At 39.2% G+C, this 16,176-nt stretch overlaps 2 protein-coding genes across 3 annotated transcripts; both read left to right on the top strand.

Moving 5' to 3' along the window:
* The first annotated feature begins 1,051 nt into the window (after positions 1-1,051).
* Positions 1,052-9,143, top strand: TMBIM4 (transmembrane BAX inhibitor motif containing 4). The gene is made up of 7 exons (XM_032689225.1): positions 1,052-1,233; positions 3,066-3,174; positions 4,455-4,560; positions 5,995-6,028; positions 7,011-7,128; positions 7,564-7,609; positions 8,276-9,143. Exons 1-7 carry the CDS (start codon positions 1,140-1,142, stop codon positions 8,480-8,482), a joined length of 714 nt encoding a protein of 237 aa, XP_032545116.1. The 5' UTR covers positions 1,052-1,139; the 3' UTR covers positions 8,483-9,143.
* Positions 9,144-9,750: 607 nt separating this feature from the next.
* LLPH (LLP homolog, long-term synaptic facilitation factor) lies at positions 9,751-15,866 on the top strand. 2 transcript variants are annotated; one of them, XM_032688975.1, is made up of 3 exons: positions 9,751-9,818; positions 9,893-10,076; positions 12,937-15,866. In XM_032688975.1, exons 2-3 carry the CDS (start codon positions 9,896-9,898, stop codon positions 13,098-13,100), a joined length of 345 nt encoding a protein of 114 aa, XP_032544866.1. In that variant the 5' UTR covers positions 9,751-9,818; positions 9,893-9,895; the 3' UTR covers positions 13,101-15,866. The 2 variants fall into 2 exon arrangements, with proteins under 2 accessions (XP_032544866.1, XP_032544867.1); XM_032688976.1 differs by having other exon boundaries at positions 9,779-10,076.
* The last annotated feature ends 310 nt before the right edge of the window (positions 15,867-16,176 follow it).

Below are 16,176 nucleotides of genomic sequence, written 5' to 3'. Positions count from 1 at the left end.
GGCACACTTTAGATAATCATCATCATGATGATTATCTAAAGGCTTCACGAACGAAGATTTGGGAAGGGCTCTACCCACGTTTGTTGCAAGTGCATTGGTGGCTAAAAAGGGCAATACGAGACAGGCATGTCCGGTTGCAAAAGGCACAGCAGAAAGACTCTTTAGGTGGTAAATTCTGCAAGGCACGATTCTTTCTGCGTTGTCTTTTCTCCTCAAGGGTGATCCTACGTACTTTCTCAAAAGCATCAGCAGCGTTATAGATAGTGTGTCTCCGGACCTCCCAATTGGAGGCCAGAGTAGACCAGTTATGTTGATCAACGTGGCCAAGGCTGAGATGTTGTTTCAGGGAGTCCTTGTATCTCTTCTTCGGGGCTCCTCTCTTGTGGCAGCCGGTGGCAAGTTCACCATAAAGCAACATCTTAGGGAGGCGGTGGTCCTTCATCCTTGAGATGTGCCCTGCCCATCGCAGCTGTGTTCTCAGCAACATGGCCTCAATACTTGTGATTGTTCTAGAACAGATGTATTCACAAGTTAAAAACATAACATACTGCGCTTCCCACCCCACATCCCAAAACCCTAGCTTTTGTGGATTCCTCAGCGTGAGCTACCACCTTTGCCAGCTCTTGGGTGGCAATTCCACAAATACAAGGTCCGCTTGTACAAAGTGCTGAGTGAAGCCTGAGAAACGTGCACCTTTGGGTTCTGTTGAATTACACCGAGTCTGAAGGATGGGACACAGAACTCGGAGAGAGCCGAGATAAAAGCCTGCTTCGCATTAAAGTTTTATGGAAGTGACTCTTCTCTCTAGTGGGGTACACACTGACAGGGAGCATCACCGTCCGAAGCACCTTTTTATCAGGCACTGCTGAACGCGGGTACTTGTTTGTAGCTGTGGGCAACCCCAGCTCGCTGGAGCACTCTTTCCGCATGGCAGAGAGATGCGAATCAAAGGTGAAAACCAGCCAAAGGGCGGGTTTGTTTCAGTCCCTGGAACTTCCTTTCTAGACCTAAAACAGCTGCAGGACGCGGGGTCCGAGACGAAGGCGGGCAGCCTCGATCGACGCGCTCGGCCCTCGGCGGGGCGCCCTGCTCAGCGGTGCGGCGCGCGGCCGCGCCTCCCGGAAGCGGCGCGGGCGGCGATGGCGGCGGAGCAGCGGTATCCGCGGGGCTCCATCGAGGATGACTTCAACTACGGCAACAGCGTGGCCGCGGCCAGCCTCCACATCCGCATGGGTACGGGCTGCGCATGACCCCCGCCACAGCCCCCGCTGCCCCCCCGGCTGGGCAGTCGGGGGGTGCCGCGCTCCCAGCAAGTGCCTCTGGGTTACCCCATCGCCTCTGGCCTTAGGCTGAAGGGAGGTTCTGCGCGGTGTTTTAACCTGGGTACAGGTTGTGAGTGCGGAGCCAGGGCGTTACTTAGTCCGGGTTAAACATCAAGGGTGAGGGACTGCGGCCGGCGAAAGGTTTTGTCATCTAAGCGTGAAGAGAGTAGGTATTCTCATGAGAAGGGGTTAACGTGCTGTAGATTCAGACTTGACTTGGCCCAGAGTGACGGATTTTGAAGCCCAGACGTAATACGTGAGGTGCATAGACCCTGGAAAGCTGCACGTCCCTGGAGGTGTGTAGGGAAAGACTGGACGTGGCACTTGGTGCCATGGTCTGTTGGACACGGTGGCGTTCGGTCACAGGTTGGACGCGATGATCTCAGAGGTCTTTTCCAACCTTCTTGATTCTGTGACTCATACAGAATCAGTATCAGTGCTAGAATCAGTGTCTGTAGTTACGGAAGTTTAACCATGAGACTGAAGGACTTGGATTTCTTCTGTGAGGTGATAAAATATTGTCTCTTCTGCTGAAGCACTTGGTGTACCTTGAGGTCATATTAATGCCCATGAAATACTGCTTTACTCTTCATGTGCAGGTCTCAAATGCATTGAATAATCTCGTAGAATGTGTCTAATCATTACTCTTTACTGAAATACTTACAGTGTTAGTGAATGCATTTTGGAATAAAAACAGCTGCATGTTGTGAAATTTTTTATCAGATATTTCTGATAATCAGGAAGCCTTTTCCTATAAAAATACAATTTTTCCTTGTTTGAAAAATTAAGGGGGCAATAGGAGATATGAAAGAGATAATGCCATTAGCAAAATTGCTGATGCATCTAGTAATGTGGGGAGAAAGCTGTGCTAGCTAGGAGGCTACTTTCTAGGTTCGTTCAGTTTATCACAATCAAGTAGGCCCCAGTCCGTCACGGCTTACAGGTGTATTTAACTTCCTGCTGCAAGCAGGTAATTCAGCTCCTCGTAGTATGTGCTCTTAAACTTGTTTAGGCTGTGCTATCAATGACTGAATCGTTTCTCCCTGTAAACTTATTCTTCCTTTCACAGCATTTTGCCCAATGAGTTTGATCTCCTCGCAATCCCAACGAGAATCTCTGTATGATGTATCTGTATGTCCTGAACTACTCTCCGCTTTCCATAATTCTAGAATTAAGAAGCCTGTTAGCTTAGTTCTGGGTTTTTTTTATTTTTTCCTGCAGTCTGTGTCTGTAGATACCCATTCAGTACAATGCAAGTCACAAATGATGATAAACAATATTTAACATGGCAGAAGGGCAATCAAATAGATATTACTATAAAAAGTTTTCCTTTTTAAACTTTTGGCAGTTTCTGCCCTCCACAGAACTTCCAAGTTAATCTTCCAGCATTTAGGTCCATTATGTACCAGTAACATGATGGAGAAGGTATGCTGTTAGTATAGTGAGACATAGGTGTACATAGGTTTTTAAATATATCCAAAGTAAATTCCTTGCAAATTTTTTTTATATTTCTTTTTATTATCTTGTTATTGGTTAATTAATGTTGTGATAATAAAAATGTAATAAATGTAAAAATTGTGTCAATTTTTTTAAGGAAAAATGGCTTTTTACAACACTGTTCTGTGCTTTTTCACTATGACTTCCTAATGGTTCCTTATGAAAATGAAAACTTGTATCTGATTTACTCTTGAACTTTCTAAGTGTAACTCAAAAGTGATTTCATTTTTATTTTCCTTATTCTAGCTTTTCTACGGAAAGTCTACAGCATTCTTTCCATTCAAGTTCTACTGACCACAGTCACATCTGCAATTTTTCTGTATTCTGCGGGAGTGCAGGCATTTGTTCATGAAAGGTAAATACTAAAATGAAATGGAGATGTTTAGCATGTGCTAAGTATAGTTTATGTAGTTTGTTGCTCTGGAACACTTCAGTCTTCCTAATAATTTTTATACCCCATGTTTTGATTCTGTAATAGAAATGTTGTAACTTGATTAGGAAATAATCTTTCTTCTCTGACATTTTTTGTCTTTGGTTTATTATGGAAATTTTATTATAGTGAAAGTTTATTTTAATCAATGCTTTATTAATAGTGCTTATTTTAGTATTTAGGCTATGCAAACTTATGCATGAGTTGCAGAACATCCCAGTTACTGACATTTCTTGTTTTATGGTCTAAGTACTTTCAGAATCTCTTTGGAATGCTGTTGCTTATAGGTACCTGTCCCAAAAAGCAGAATCATATCTTGTTCCTCTTCCTCCCTCCTCCCATCTTTTGGTTTTTTTCAGGGGTGGTGTTGGTTGGTTGTTTCCCTGAAAACTAGTCTGCTAAAATTCCCGAGGGCTTGCTTCTTTTTCATCTCAAATTTTCATGATAAAAAACCAAATATCCAAACTGTGGTGAACAGGCCAGGGAAAGGAACAGCTGGGAAAGGAGTCCAGTTTCTGTTTTCCTCCAAGTGCTTTTGCAGACTTGGCTTTTACTTTCACTTCAAAGCCCAAATAAAAAAGGAGGCTCAAACACTCTATGAAAATTTCAGTTTCTGTATAAGCTATAGTACATGCAACAGATGTTGTAAAACTACAGTTTTCTACTTAAATCTGATAATTTAAAATTGACCTTCTCACTTAGAACTGTTGTGATTTTTTTCTTTGATGTTGGTCTATTTTTTTCTTGGAGGGCTGCCTGAATGATTTAATGATACTTTCCGGTCAGTACTGATTTTCCTTGGTGCAGTTAGTGCCTGTGTTTGTTGCAGTCAGATGCTTATGAAAAACACTTCCCTGAATGTGGAGCTCATAATAGGCGAAATATGACATATACTTTAATACTTTTAGTTTCATACAGATGGATTTTCTTCTTTATGTGGATTCATTTCCAGGTAATGGATTCCTGGGTAGTCCTTAGCTTCAGTATGAAAAAGATGTCATTTTTTGTGACTATTTTTAACTGATTATCTGTAATGACATGTTTTAGAACAGCTTTATTATAGGCTTGCATTACATGTATTTTGGATATCTGTGTCTAGGTGATCACTTAAAAACCTTGGGTTTATATAAACTTGTTTTTTAGTCTTCCAAATATTTGAGTTTAATTTTGACTACTTTTTTTTTTTTTTGTATGAAACTTTACAGGCCTGCCTTGCTTTTGATATCTGGGTTTGGATCTTTGGCTATAATTGTGGCACTAACCCTCTACAGACACCAGCACCCTCTTAATTTATACCTGCTGTTTGGATTTGTAAGTATTTATAAATTCAATTTTAATAGTCCCTAGAATATTTTGCATTGTGATGAACTCCTTGAAACTAGTGGTAGGTAATTTGTTTTTCTTGTATTCCTTGAAAGATATCCTATGTGCTTATGAAGATCTGATTTTGTCCACAAGTTGTTCCTGGATAGGCTTTAGGTCAGGTTTCTTGATGTGTGTAGAAATCTGTGTATCTGCTCTTCTTGTTCTGTTGATGTCAGGCATTTGTCTATGAAACTGCTCAGTAGGAAAGGAGGAGGCATTCCTGTTACCTTATTTGCTTAATGGATGGCCTCCAGCAGAGGCCCAAAGCAGCCTTATGTTTTTATTTCTTCAATTGTTGTCTTTTTGATGCTAAATTCTGAGCATGTTTCCAGCACAGGCAGGTGAGTCGGAGCTGTCCTTAAATTTCAATATCCTGCTTGATGTGAGCTTTTAGATATGGGCTAATGATTGCTCTTGGGTATTTTGGATAATGTAGAAATCAATCTTCTGAAGAGTCACAGTAGCTCAATTAGAATTTGATGCTTTAGAAGTTGCCTAAATTGTATTTGTGTAAAACGGAAAGACAGCTTTGCCGTATAAGTAATAGATTGCTTAAATGGTGACACAGTTATATGCTTCCTGACTTTTGAACTCTTGCGGGTGAATAAAATGTTTAAAAACTTTTAACAAGTGAAGCTGTAACAAGGAGTGATGTAACAGTTTGGCCAAAATGTGGTGTGGGAGTTTGTAAAATAACAGTTTAAGTATTACATTATATAGGAATGGAAGAATTCAAATGTCTGTGTGATAAATTGGTTTAAACAAAATATGGGTTAAATATTCTGTTATTTCTGAGCCCTTGGTTCATGACATAGAGAGTTTTCTCATGTTCTATTATGTTGAAACTCAATTTGAAATTATCATTTAGAAAAACTCAGGGTCCACACTAGCCTTCATCACAGACATTCAAAATGTGTTTTAAAATTAGCTGTTTCAAAACAAGGATTAGTGGGAAAAGGAAGCTGATGCAGAGACTTTGTTACTGTTAGACAGCTGTCTAACAAGATATTAAGAGTGCATTAATTGTATAGCTTCTTGAATAGTTTGTAAGAAATGCAATAAGAATGCTGTGTGCTTTGAGTAGAAAATGTAAATGGCATTTTTCTATAGGAGCGGTCTCTCATTCATTTTCAGTTTGTATGTAAACAAGTAACACAAGTTACTTTTTATGAAACACAGGTTCCACACAGTAAGACAGTGTGATTGCCATTTTCTTGTTGAAAACTAGATATATTTTCATATACAAATATTTAACAGGAGACCTAATGTAATGTGCTGGGATTATGTAGCAGAGTGGGACTCACTGCATGTGAAGTCTCCAAGTGTTTTGTGGTCTGTTTTTTTTAAATCCATGTTATTTTTTGATTTTGCTTTTTGTAGACGCTGCTGGAAGCACTGACAGTTGCCATTACAGGTAAATGGTTGCCATCCTATTGTCTGATTCCATAAAGAATTTGGAAAAGGAATACAGTCTGTTGTATGAATTGCCACTAGAGTTTTTTAGATGTGACTAAAATGATCACGAATCCTGTTGGAAAATTTTAATGACAGTGATATGAGTTTAGCAAAAAAACAGGGACTCAAGGGAGAAAACTGGATTCTGATCAAGAACTGAAACTGTACAAGCCTGAAGTGAGAAATGAATTGTGCCATGAATTCTTTCAGTATAGCTATCAATGTTCTTTCCTATAAGGAGCTGTTAGCAGAGCTGATCTTAAAGTTGAAATATCCCTATCTTTCCCCTCAGTTTCCTTGAAGGGAATTTGAGTTTGGAGAGTTCTGTACTTCATGGTTAGAGTTGTGAAATGGGGTGGTGTGTGGACAAATCGTGGCATCACTTTGCATTATAGTTTCCAGCATATGCTGAAACCTTTTCATCGTGGCTTATGACCTGCAAAAAAAAAGTCATTTGGGGAAAAGAAAGATTAAGGAGGAAGGAGGGAAGAAAAATGTTCCACTCATTTCTGTAACCTTCCCCCTCCTATCCCCTAATCAAAACTTTGAGCCTTTGGAGAGAATTTTGTTTTTTCTCCTTGCTTCAATATCATGAAAAATTCAGATATCTTTTCCCTTAAGATCTCACTTACCTATGCTTAAAATATTTTTGTTTTGTTTTGGCAGTGTTTTTTTAATTGTAAGTAGGGAAGACCTGTTATTTCCATATAAGAAGCTACAGCTATCAAGTAACTGTCAAACTCAGTGCAAGGCCCCTGAATCCTATGATCATGAATTTGTAGTACAAAGACAAGTTCAGCTATAGTTTACTTTTTTTTGTTCACGGTTAAGATTTTTTTTTCCTGTCTGTGAAAGTTTAAACTTCTGTTTCCTCAAAAGATAATGTAGCAAATACATGGTGTAGTGTTCTTTAATTGACATATTACTTTTTCTGTTTATAGTTAGTTTCTACGATGTCTCCATCGTCTTGCAAGCCTTTATTCTTACTACTGCTGTATTTCTTGGGTTGACTGCATATACTTTGCAGTCAAAGAGAGACTTCAGCAAGTTTGGAGCAGGGTATGTTGTCATATTGATGATTTTTAGAAAATTATTTTCTGTTAAGGTTGTTTTTTCTTTCTTAAAGCAAGCTTTGCAGCTATAATAAGGAATACAGGTCAAAAGAACCTACTTCAAGGGAATGGTGAGGGTTTTATTTATCTTAAATTATTAATTTTACACAGTTCTGCTTTTCTGGTAAATTTTTTTCTGTGATTATGATTCTTAAAACCACTAGAAAACTAGTTTACCTGGAGTTTTCACTGAGACAGAAGGCAGCTGTTTCAAATATTTTAAAAAAAATTAAAGTTAGAAAGTAACTTTTGACAACTTTATAAAACTTACTGCTGACACCAATGAACAGTTAGCATCTAAGAAGAGGTTTTGTAAGAAGGGAGGATATTTTAAGTTTAAAAGAAAGTATATTGTTGCTCACAATTTATAATTTTTTTTCAGACTCTTTGCTTGTTTGTGGATTTTAATCCTCTCAGGTTTCTTGAGGGTAAGATACCTTGTGTTCATGGTTACAGGATATTCATAGAATCACAGAATGATTTGGGTTGGAAGGGACCTTAAAGATCATCTTGTTCCAACCCCACTTGCCATGGGCAGGGACACCTTCCACTAGACCAGGTTGCTCAGAGCCTGAGCTTTTACTAACTTCTGGTAGAACAAAAAGGTTTTGGACAGCTCAATGTAACTTAAAGAAAATTCCTAACCAGATTCATGGCTATTCTAGATCGCACTGGTAATCTTTTAACCAGTCATTTCCAATTTGGATTTTTGTTGGGTGCTGTTCTTGCCAATATTAAAGGAGTATTTGTGTTGATTGACAAAATTTGTCAGTCGAGATCCACTACTTGATTGAGAGAATGGGAAGGAGATAATTTGGGTTTTAGCTGTATTTTGTTTTTCTAATTGTTGTTAATACCCTGCAGACCAGAGTTTCCGCCCTCTTAGATGTGGAGGCACTTTTACTCAGTTAAAGAGACAGTGACTGGGGAATACATGGAATAAGGACATTGAAATGCCATCATAATGCCGTGTTTGTGTGTACATAACAGTAGGAAGACCGTGTTATAAGTGTGGCATATCATTATGCATAGTTTTAATATTAAAAAGAAAATGAAATTTACAATTTTTTTTTTCATATTTTGTCTGCCTCCAGCTGTTTTTCTATAGTGAGACAATAGAGTTGGTGTTTGCTGCTGCTGGAGCTCTTCTGTTCTGTGGATTTATTATTTATGACACTCATTTGCTGATGCACAAATTGTCCCCTGAAGAGTACATACTGGCTGCAATCAATCTCTACTTGGACATCATCAATCTGTTCTTACACCTGCTGCGTTTACTGGAAACATTTAATAAAAAATAGCCAAAAGTGGTGTGGTTTAACTATAGCGCAATTTGGATGATCTGCAAACTCAGTAGTTCTGTCTTCTAGAGACTGAATCTGTATTATTTTTTCATTCCATGAATACTAATCCCTCCTTAGGGGGGAAAAAAAGTCTTTTTATGTAGCTACAGTTCTTCTCTAGACCATGTATTTTATGCAGTTAACATGCTGTCATCATTACAGTCATGTTTTTAATCTCTTAATTTGCACTTGGCGTAATTAATGATGAAAAAGTTTGCCAACTTCTTATTGCTCCAGAGTAAGCTACAGCTGTTCTGTAGCTGCTGGAAATGTTTCCTTTGGGATTGATCATAAGTGTGTGTATCACATAAGGGTAGGCTGAGCTTACCATTGTGGTAAGCTAAATTTTACTAAGCTAAATATTTTTCTAGTTTTTGGTTTGGTTATTTGTTTTGTTTAGTTTTTGTTATCTGTCCCTGACAGATACTCTGTTCTTGTTAAGGGCTGTCACTATGGAGCTGTGAGAGTGTTAAGACCAGGTAAGGGAATGTTCTTCATTTTAGTATTATTTATGGCCTATCTTTCAGTGTCCTGAAAAATCATTTGGAGATAGATTCTGGGATTTTATCAACTTCTGTATGTTAAGGTTAATTGTGTCAATAAAAATTGGAAAGCCTTTTGTCTGTTCTTGCTGCCAAGACTGGAGAACTTCAGGGTGCCAAGACTGAACTCTGCAGACCCTTGCTGGCCAGGGAGAGGTGCCGTGACTGTAGCTACTTCCCAAACTGTGGAGATCCTGGGAGGGCAGGCAGGGTAAAAACAATTTTGAAAGGCTTTCTTACTTCCTATGCAGTGTTGTTACTGCTCTCCTGGCCTGTCAATGAGACTTAGTGACGAGGCAACGCAGTAATTGGGAAATCATCCATGTCCTGCCACAAGCTGTGACAAGGTGTGTTTTCCGTGCTGGAACGGGACTGATGCTATTGAAGTGCAGCTGGGGATTGGTTTGAGCAACTGTGGTGCTTTCTCTCTTCTGCCTGATTTACAAATGCGTGGCAGTAGCGAAGAATAAAAGCTCGCTTTTTTTCCCTGTGATGAAGCACGTGTTTATTTGTTCATCCATCCCCACGCCCTCGACACGCCCCGGCGGTTGGAGAAGATCCCGCAGCGCAGCCGGCGCGGGGCGCGATGGGGGTACTGCGCGCTCGCTCGGAGAGTTACGGTAGGGCCCGCCTGCCCCGGCCGGCCGGAGGTCGGGGCCGCGCCGAGGGGCGGGACTGGCGCGTCATCCTGCGCATGCGCGCGGGCGGCGCGGCCTGGTGCCGGTGTTGGCGGCGGCCTCGTGCGCGGGCAGGTGAGTGGGGGGGGGCGGTGACGGCGTGTGCGTGCGGCCCCGCGCGCTCACCGCGCCCGCTCCGCTCCGCGCAGGACATGGGCAAGAGCCTCAGGAGCAAATGGAGGAGGAAGATGCGGGCGGAGAAGAGGAAGAAGAACGCGCCCAAGGAGCTGGAGAGGCTGAAGAAGATCTTGGGAACCAACGCGGATGTTGTCATGGAGGAGGTCAAGGAGGTGGCGACCGTCCTGCCCCCCAAGAAAGTGCTGGAACAGAGAGGTGAGTTGGGCTCTGGGTGGTTTTTCCTGAAGTCACCCAGGTGCAGGAACGTCCTGCAGTGTTGTTACTGTTCCTGTGACTTACGCTGTGGGGATCAGACGTATGAGTATTTATTACAGGCTGAGAATAGTGAGTTGGAAAACTTTTATCTTTTAAAGCTAAAAGATGCTGTTAAAGCACTGAATCTGGTCATTTCACAACGTTGGCATCCATATTGCATGCGGTCACTTGTGGAACAAGGTTATTAACATCTGATTTTTAGTATGTAAAATATGTAATGTGTTTTATGGAGACGTACTGTGTAGTACCTTATAGAGAGACATTTCTGAAAACATCAGGTGAGTGAAGAGTCATCGCTTAGCAGTTGTTCCAATCACAGCATTATACTTGCTGCTAAACAAGAGGTAGGATATAATTTGCGCCCTAATTTAAGAAGGATACTAAACATATAAACTAAATCTAAAGTAATTTCATAGAAATTTTTATCAAGAATATAGTGGTGTTTTGCTATTTAAATGTAGTGTCTCAAGGTAGGGGAAGTACGGAGCTAGTTTCGGTTTACAAATTAATGATGCAGTGGTGCAGGAATGGGTGGTATTAGGTGTCTACAGATAACTCCATCTTCCTCTTTCTGCCTTAAATAGAAAGTAATCAGTAAAGAAAGTGGGCAGTTTTACCCAGGAAGTGGAAACAAGGGTTTTAAATAGCTGCATGCTGGACACGAGTCAGAAAGACGCTTTCTCTTCCAAAAACTGAAGTCCAAGCTAAATCGTAGTCCTTTTTACTTCTCTAGTTTATGGCACTTAAGATGTTACGATGTTGAAAACAGAAAGAGAATGCTATATAAAAACACCTTCCCAGTTAAGGATAGCTTAAATTATAATATGAATTTTTATCCATGGTTCTGATTTGTTCTATAAACCAGGTAAAAGTTGTTTTTTAAATGTTGTCAGTCTTCTGATGCTGAATCTGGAGGAAAAATCATTGCCTTAAACCTGCTTTCTGAAGCAAATACATGGCTGTCTGTCATTCCTGCACCTCCTTCCAACTGTGCTGGCAACTTCTCTACAAGTGGCCATTGTCACTTGGCTTTTGCAGAGATAACAGCCTCAGAAATACCCAAGAATAAATGTCTTTCAGAAACAACTACAAGGTTTGTGAAAATAAGGGTGTCTTCTTTGAAAGGACTTTTCAGCAGTAAGTGTGGACACAAGGGAGTTTGCATCACTAAGTGTTACAAGTATATATTAGGGACATTTTACTGTTTTACTCTAAGGTGTTTTTCACAGCATCCTGTGAATTTCTTTTCTAATTTTTTTTTTCAGTTTATATTGTTAGGAAAAAAATAACGGAAGGTCTGGTTAGCCTTTGGTCAATAGTAGTTTTGTAGGTGTTTTTAAAACTTTGTGGGGATGTACATATTTTTCAAGATAGTCGTATCTATTGAGTCGCTTCAATAACCGGCCTTTATAGTTTTTTTCTTGGTCCTTCTCTCTGTCTTTAACCCCTTTGATAGATTTTCTTTATGTCCCTGGACAGCTTCTGCTCAATGGGTTTCTTCCTGTTACTGATTCCTACAGCATCCTTGAGGTTGCAAAATACAATGAATACATTATGCTGTGTGAACAACTGGTATTTTTTGTCCAAGAGTATTCATTTAGTTTATGTTGCAGCAGACATTTGTTGTGAATGTGCTTTTAATCTGTGTAACAGATTAACCTGTCATGTGATAGGACAGGAATTTGAGAAGAAGCTTATGTATGTGCTGCTGGGTTTTTGTTGTTGTGTTATTGGAGGCTGTATCTCCTCTGTCATTTGTTAAGAAGGCCTCGTGTTTCTCTGATACCCTCTGAGGTTTCTGGAGCTGGAACGTTTTTGCTGCCTGTCCCATGCTGGATCAGCCTTTGGTTCTGCAGCTAGGCAGTAGGGCCCTGGGGTGATTCTCTGCTGACTACAAGTATTTATATCCCAACTTAGGGCTCCCTAAGCACATTTGTGGTGCATTCCTGTAGACTGCCAGCAATGCTTCAACCACAGAAGCAGCACATTAGCGTTTTCCTCATGAGCTTTATCTCCTAATAACATACAGGCACAACGTGATAAAGCTTTGAGTTGCATACGGATAGTTTGGAAACAAGGTTGAAATGAAATTACAGAGCACAGTTCCAATCAGTACTTAGCAAGGTGTTCCTCTTGCAACCTTATTGTTTCATCAAGGCATGATGTTCATGGGGTGTTAGCTGGCTAGGGATGCTGGTTTTGAGAATGAGCAGGTCATGGGCAGTCTTCCTGATCCTAGAGATTAAACCTCTCTTTCTGCCTGTAAATGTGTTAGACTTGATGTCATACTTGCTCCTTGAGGCAAGTGTGGCATCCCTGGCTCATTGTTTGTACTGTCGTATTTCAGCTTTTTCCTTTATTATTCTCTTTACCTGTCTTCATCTTCCACTCAGATTAATTTAATTTTTTAGAACAGATCTTAAACATTATATCATAAAAAGTGTGTGATTGTGCATATGTTTCAGTAAGCCCATGGCTTCCTGTATGGTTGTGGTCTCTGTGGTGGAGACCACACACAATATTTTTAGGCACAGTATTGGAACAGATGGCAAACTAAAGAATAAGATGCTTTGCCCAGACAAGGGCCTTTAGGGAAAATTCTGCACATTTACTATCAACTGTTGAAGTTCCTGGGCTGCGGTTGCATTGGTTGGGAAAGCGCTTTCTGTATATGAACCCTTAGCTTTCTGTGTATAAATACTGTTGTGTCTAGGGGATATTTTGGGGAATCTAATAACGAAAGAACATCTATGAAGCTGATTCAGGTATTTTACTCACTATAAATACCTTTCATTTTCAGATGACAGCAAAATGGACCTGGATAATAAACGGAACAAGAAAACTCTTCTAGATCAGCATGGACAGTACCCGATATGGATGAATTCCAGACAAAGAAAGAAACTTAAGGCACAGCGTGTTAAAGAGAAAAAAAAATCAAAATTGGCCAAAGGCCTTGTCTGGTAGAATCAGTTTTGTAAGATCATGAATATTTTACTCAACAAAATAAATTTCCCACATATTTTGTGCTTGGTCACTGAGTATAATTTATTGTGTTGAATGGAATTTGAAAAGACTATTAGGCCAGCAGATGATGAAACAAGTATCAATTTGGTGTCTCCTTAACTTAAAAAGCAAGCTGAGTGCCTTTGAGTAGACTAATTGTCTCTGGTTATCTGTTTTCTTGAGGGGGGGAGGGTCTTCTTTTATATTGTGAACACCGAAAACACTAAAGGAAACCCTAAAAATAATTAAACCATATGTTTTGTGTACTGTGGTCTTTGTCAGTGTAACTTCTCTTTTAGTAAATATAACCAAAGGATTCTGTAAACTTTCTGTATCCTTTAAATCCTTCTGTAAAATTACTTCTGTTGCACTGATTCGTTCTGCTTTTAGCATCTGGTAATTAGCGAAAATGGACTTTGCACATGTAATCTCAAAAATTTTGTGTTCTGAAATCAACACCAAGCCTTCATGAAACTTCTGCAAGTAAAAAGAGTGTCAATCTGACTTAAATTCACAAAGAGAACAAAAAAATATTTCACTGCTGTCTGCAACAGAAATATTATAGGACCTAAATAATTGAAAGTAAGACTGATTCTTTTATTATTAAAATTAGAGAACACATATGCACAGAATGGAAGTAAAACAGTTTTGTTTAACATCTTTTCCAAGTTTTAGTAAAGTAAACAAGAATTTTCATTTTCATATGTACTTTCAGTAGCCTTTTATGCCTCTTAAAATGGTACTCATCTATCATGCTTTATGATGTGTGCATAGGTTAAAATCCTGCATGATTGCATATCAAATGCCATTTATGTGATTAGCTACAGTTAGGTGTATATTACTTGGCAATAACATGCGATGACAGATGGAAGAGTTTGTTGCCCTGAAAGCTTGTGTTTTTAAAATATCTCTCGTTTCAAGGATGGAAATAATTACAGTACTGGTCCTGCAGTATGTTGCCTTTTCAAGTACCAGTCATCAATACAGGGCACAACCTTTGTCCAGCTTTCTCCAAGATGGGATCCACATTGCGTAATTGCCCACAAATTGTGATATGTGTCTCTTGTGATAACTTGGGCATAAGAAAGGAGATCTGTTTTTTTCAAAGTAATTACACTAGGTTATAGTGTGCTAAAATCAAATAAGAAGAACTCAGTGTGAGAGAAAATTTAGATTTTCTGGAACAATACAGTGTGTTTATTGTTATTCTTACTGTTACGGGAAAGGTACTCTGTTGCTCAGGTAAAGAGCTACACAGGTGTTGGAGGAAATACCAGTGCATCTTCTGTTTTCACATACATTGACAGTTAATAAGACTTGGTAAGATGTATAGATCACATATTACCAAATTACATGCCATTAATATCCTTGTACTTTAAAAATATTTCCATTAAGTTGGTAATAGCCCTGCTAAAAAACAGCTGCTGCTCTCAATTTTTTTTTATTTTATTAGATAAATGGGTCTAGATTTTGGTATCAAACTTATCTAAATGTTAGCATTAAGATTAGGACTTCTTTAAAATTGATTCATGCAGAGGAAAGTGTTCATGGATGCATTTAACCAGGAATGGAATGGAATGAACAGTCAGGTTTTATTTCTTTACTATTTTAGTGATGTAGGCTTTATTTTGCTTAATACGTGTTGTGGGGAATTGTGGAGGGAGCTTCTTGGGTTTAAATGTGAAAAAAAAATTGTTTAGTTTTTTTTCTGTACAGTAAGCACAGTGCTATTTTTAACATGCTTGTTTGTAAATCAGATAACTTTCAAGCAGCTGCCAGTGGGAAAGCAGGCTGATTTTCCTGGAGATAATCAAACTGGCAAAATACTCCTGTTTAAAGGTCTAGCTTCAGAGTCAGTTTATTTTCAGTCTTTAGATGCACAGCCATGCTCTGCCTCATTCATCAAGCCTGTCATCACTGCACTTGCCATACCCTCTCCTCACTCTGAGTTCTGCCTCTGCTCCTTCCTCTGTAAGAGAATATGATTTTCACAACTAAATAGTCTGTTATTTGTGCTTCTATGACCTAGCCCTGATCTTTGTTTTACAGATTTATTAATCTGTTGCTTTTGTGACCAGATAAAAATTTGAATCTCAAGTGAGAGACGGCAGATGCTGCACTGATCTTTTATTTAGCAGTTCCTTCCTTCCTGAAATAGTACTGGCTGTGTGAGGTATTTCCTTCAATGGTGTCCAGGATAAAGTCAAACGTTCACTTAAACTACAGATATTTTAAGACATCCTGTTTGATTTTGAGGTGAAATGGAGGATAAGGAAGGAATAAACCCCAGTCTTTACTGGAAGGTAGCTCTTAGTCAATTACCAGTGTACTGTGTACAATGCCACAACTTGCTTGGGTGGGGCAGAGCTCTCTATGTGCCACCAAAGATTTTTGAGAGTCTGGTTGGGTGGGATCTGTAATCCAGGTTAAAAGCTTGCTTGTAGACAGAGAGCAGGAACTTGGCTAAATATGCAACACAAATGTAAACTCATGTTTACAGCAGGGAAGTTCTACGTTCTGGGGATTTGAACACATATGGGTACTGCAAGTTTGTATTTGTAATTTGCTTTAGATCTGCTTTGAGCAACTCAGTTTTTTAAATGAAAATATGAAACTTTTAGTTGCCATTGAATATTTGATTCATACTGCTGAATCTAAACCACATTTCTGTTTGAATTGATGGAAAAAATAATTCATGTTTCTTTACAATGGAAAATTACTTTAAACATATTTGATTTTGGCTGAAATACATATTTTAAAAGTCCTTAGAGGGATTTTCAAAGTAGTAATTGATCTAATTTTAATTAGCATTCTAATAATACCATATTTCATTGGTCTTTGTCAAAAAAAATTTCTTTAGGTTGTGATTGAGTGAGAAAAGGTTGCAGTAGATTAAAGAAACTGATGGAAATCTAACTGTATAACTTAAATGGCACTGTCAGAATTGTGGTTTGATTGGGGTTTTTTTAAATTCTGTAATTGTGCTATTATGAAACTGCTTAGTTGAAACTTCCCACCACTGTAACTCTGCCACCTA

The sequence above is a fragment of the Chiroxiphia lanceolata genome, chromosome 5, assembly GCF_009829145.1.
Source record: "Chiroxiphia lanceolata isolate bChiLan1 chromosome 5, bChiLan1.pri, whole genome shotgun sequence".
Classification (NCBI taxonomy): domain Eukaryota; kingdom Metazoa; phylum Chordata; class Aves; order Passeriformes; family Pipridae; genus Chiroxiphia; species Chiroxiphia lanceolata.
This window is presented reverse-complemented; position numbering and strand designations above follow the sequence as displayed.

Excerpts from the sequence above, each read along its gene's own strand:
- TMBIM4 (XM_032689225.1), top strand. The coding sequence starts at position 1,140 with ATGGCGGCGGAGCAGCGGTATCCGCGGGGCTCCATCGAGGATGACTTC. Across the intron at positions 1,234-3,065 it reads CAGCCTCCACATCCGCATGG|CTTTTCTACGGAAAGTCTAC; the intron begins GTACGGGCTGCG and ends TCCTTATTCTAG. Across the intron at positions 6,029-7,010 it reads ACTGACAGTTGCCATTACAG|TTAGTTTCTACGATGTCTCC; the intron begins GTAAATGGTTGC and ends TTCTGTTTATAG.
- LLPH (XM_032688975.1), top strand. The coding sequence starts at position 9,896 with ATGGGCAAGAGCCTCAGGAGCAAATGGAGGAGGAAGATGCGGGCGGAG. Across the intron at positions 10,077-12,936 it reads GAAAGTGCTGGAACAGAGAG|ATGACAGCAAAATGGACCTG; the intron begins GTGAGTTGGGCT and ends TTTCATTTTCAG.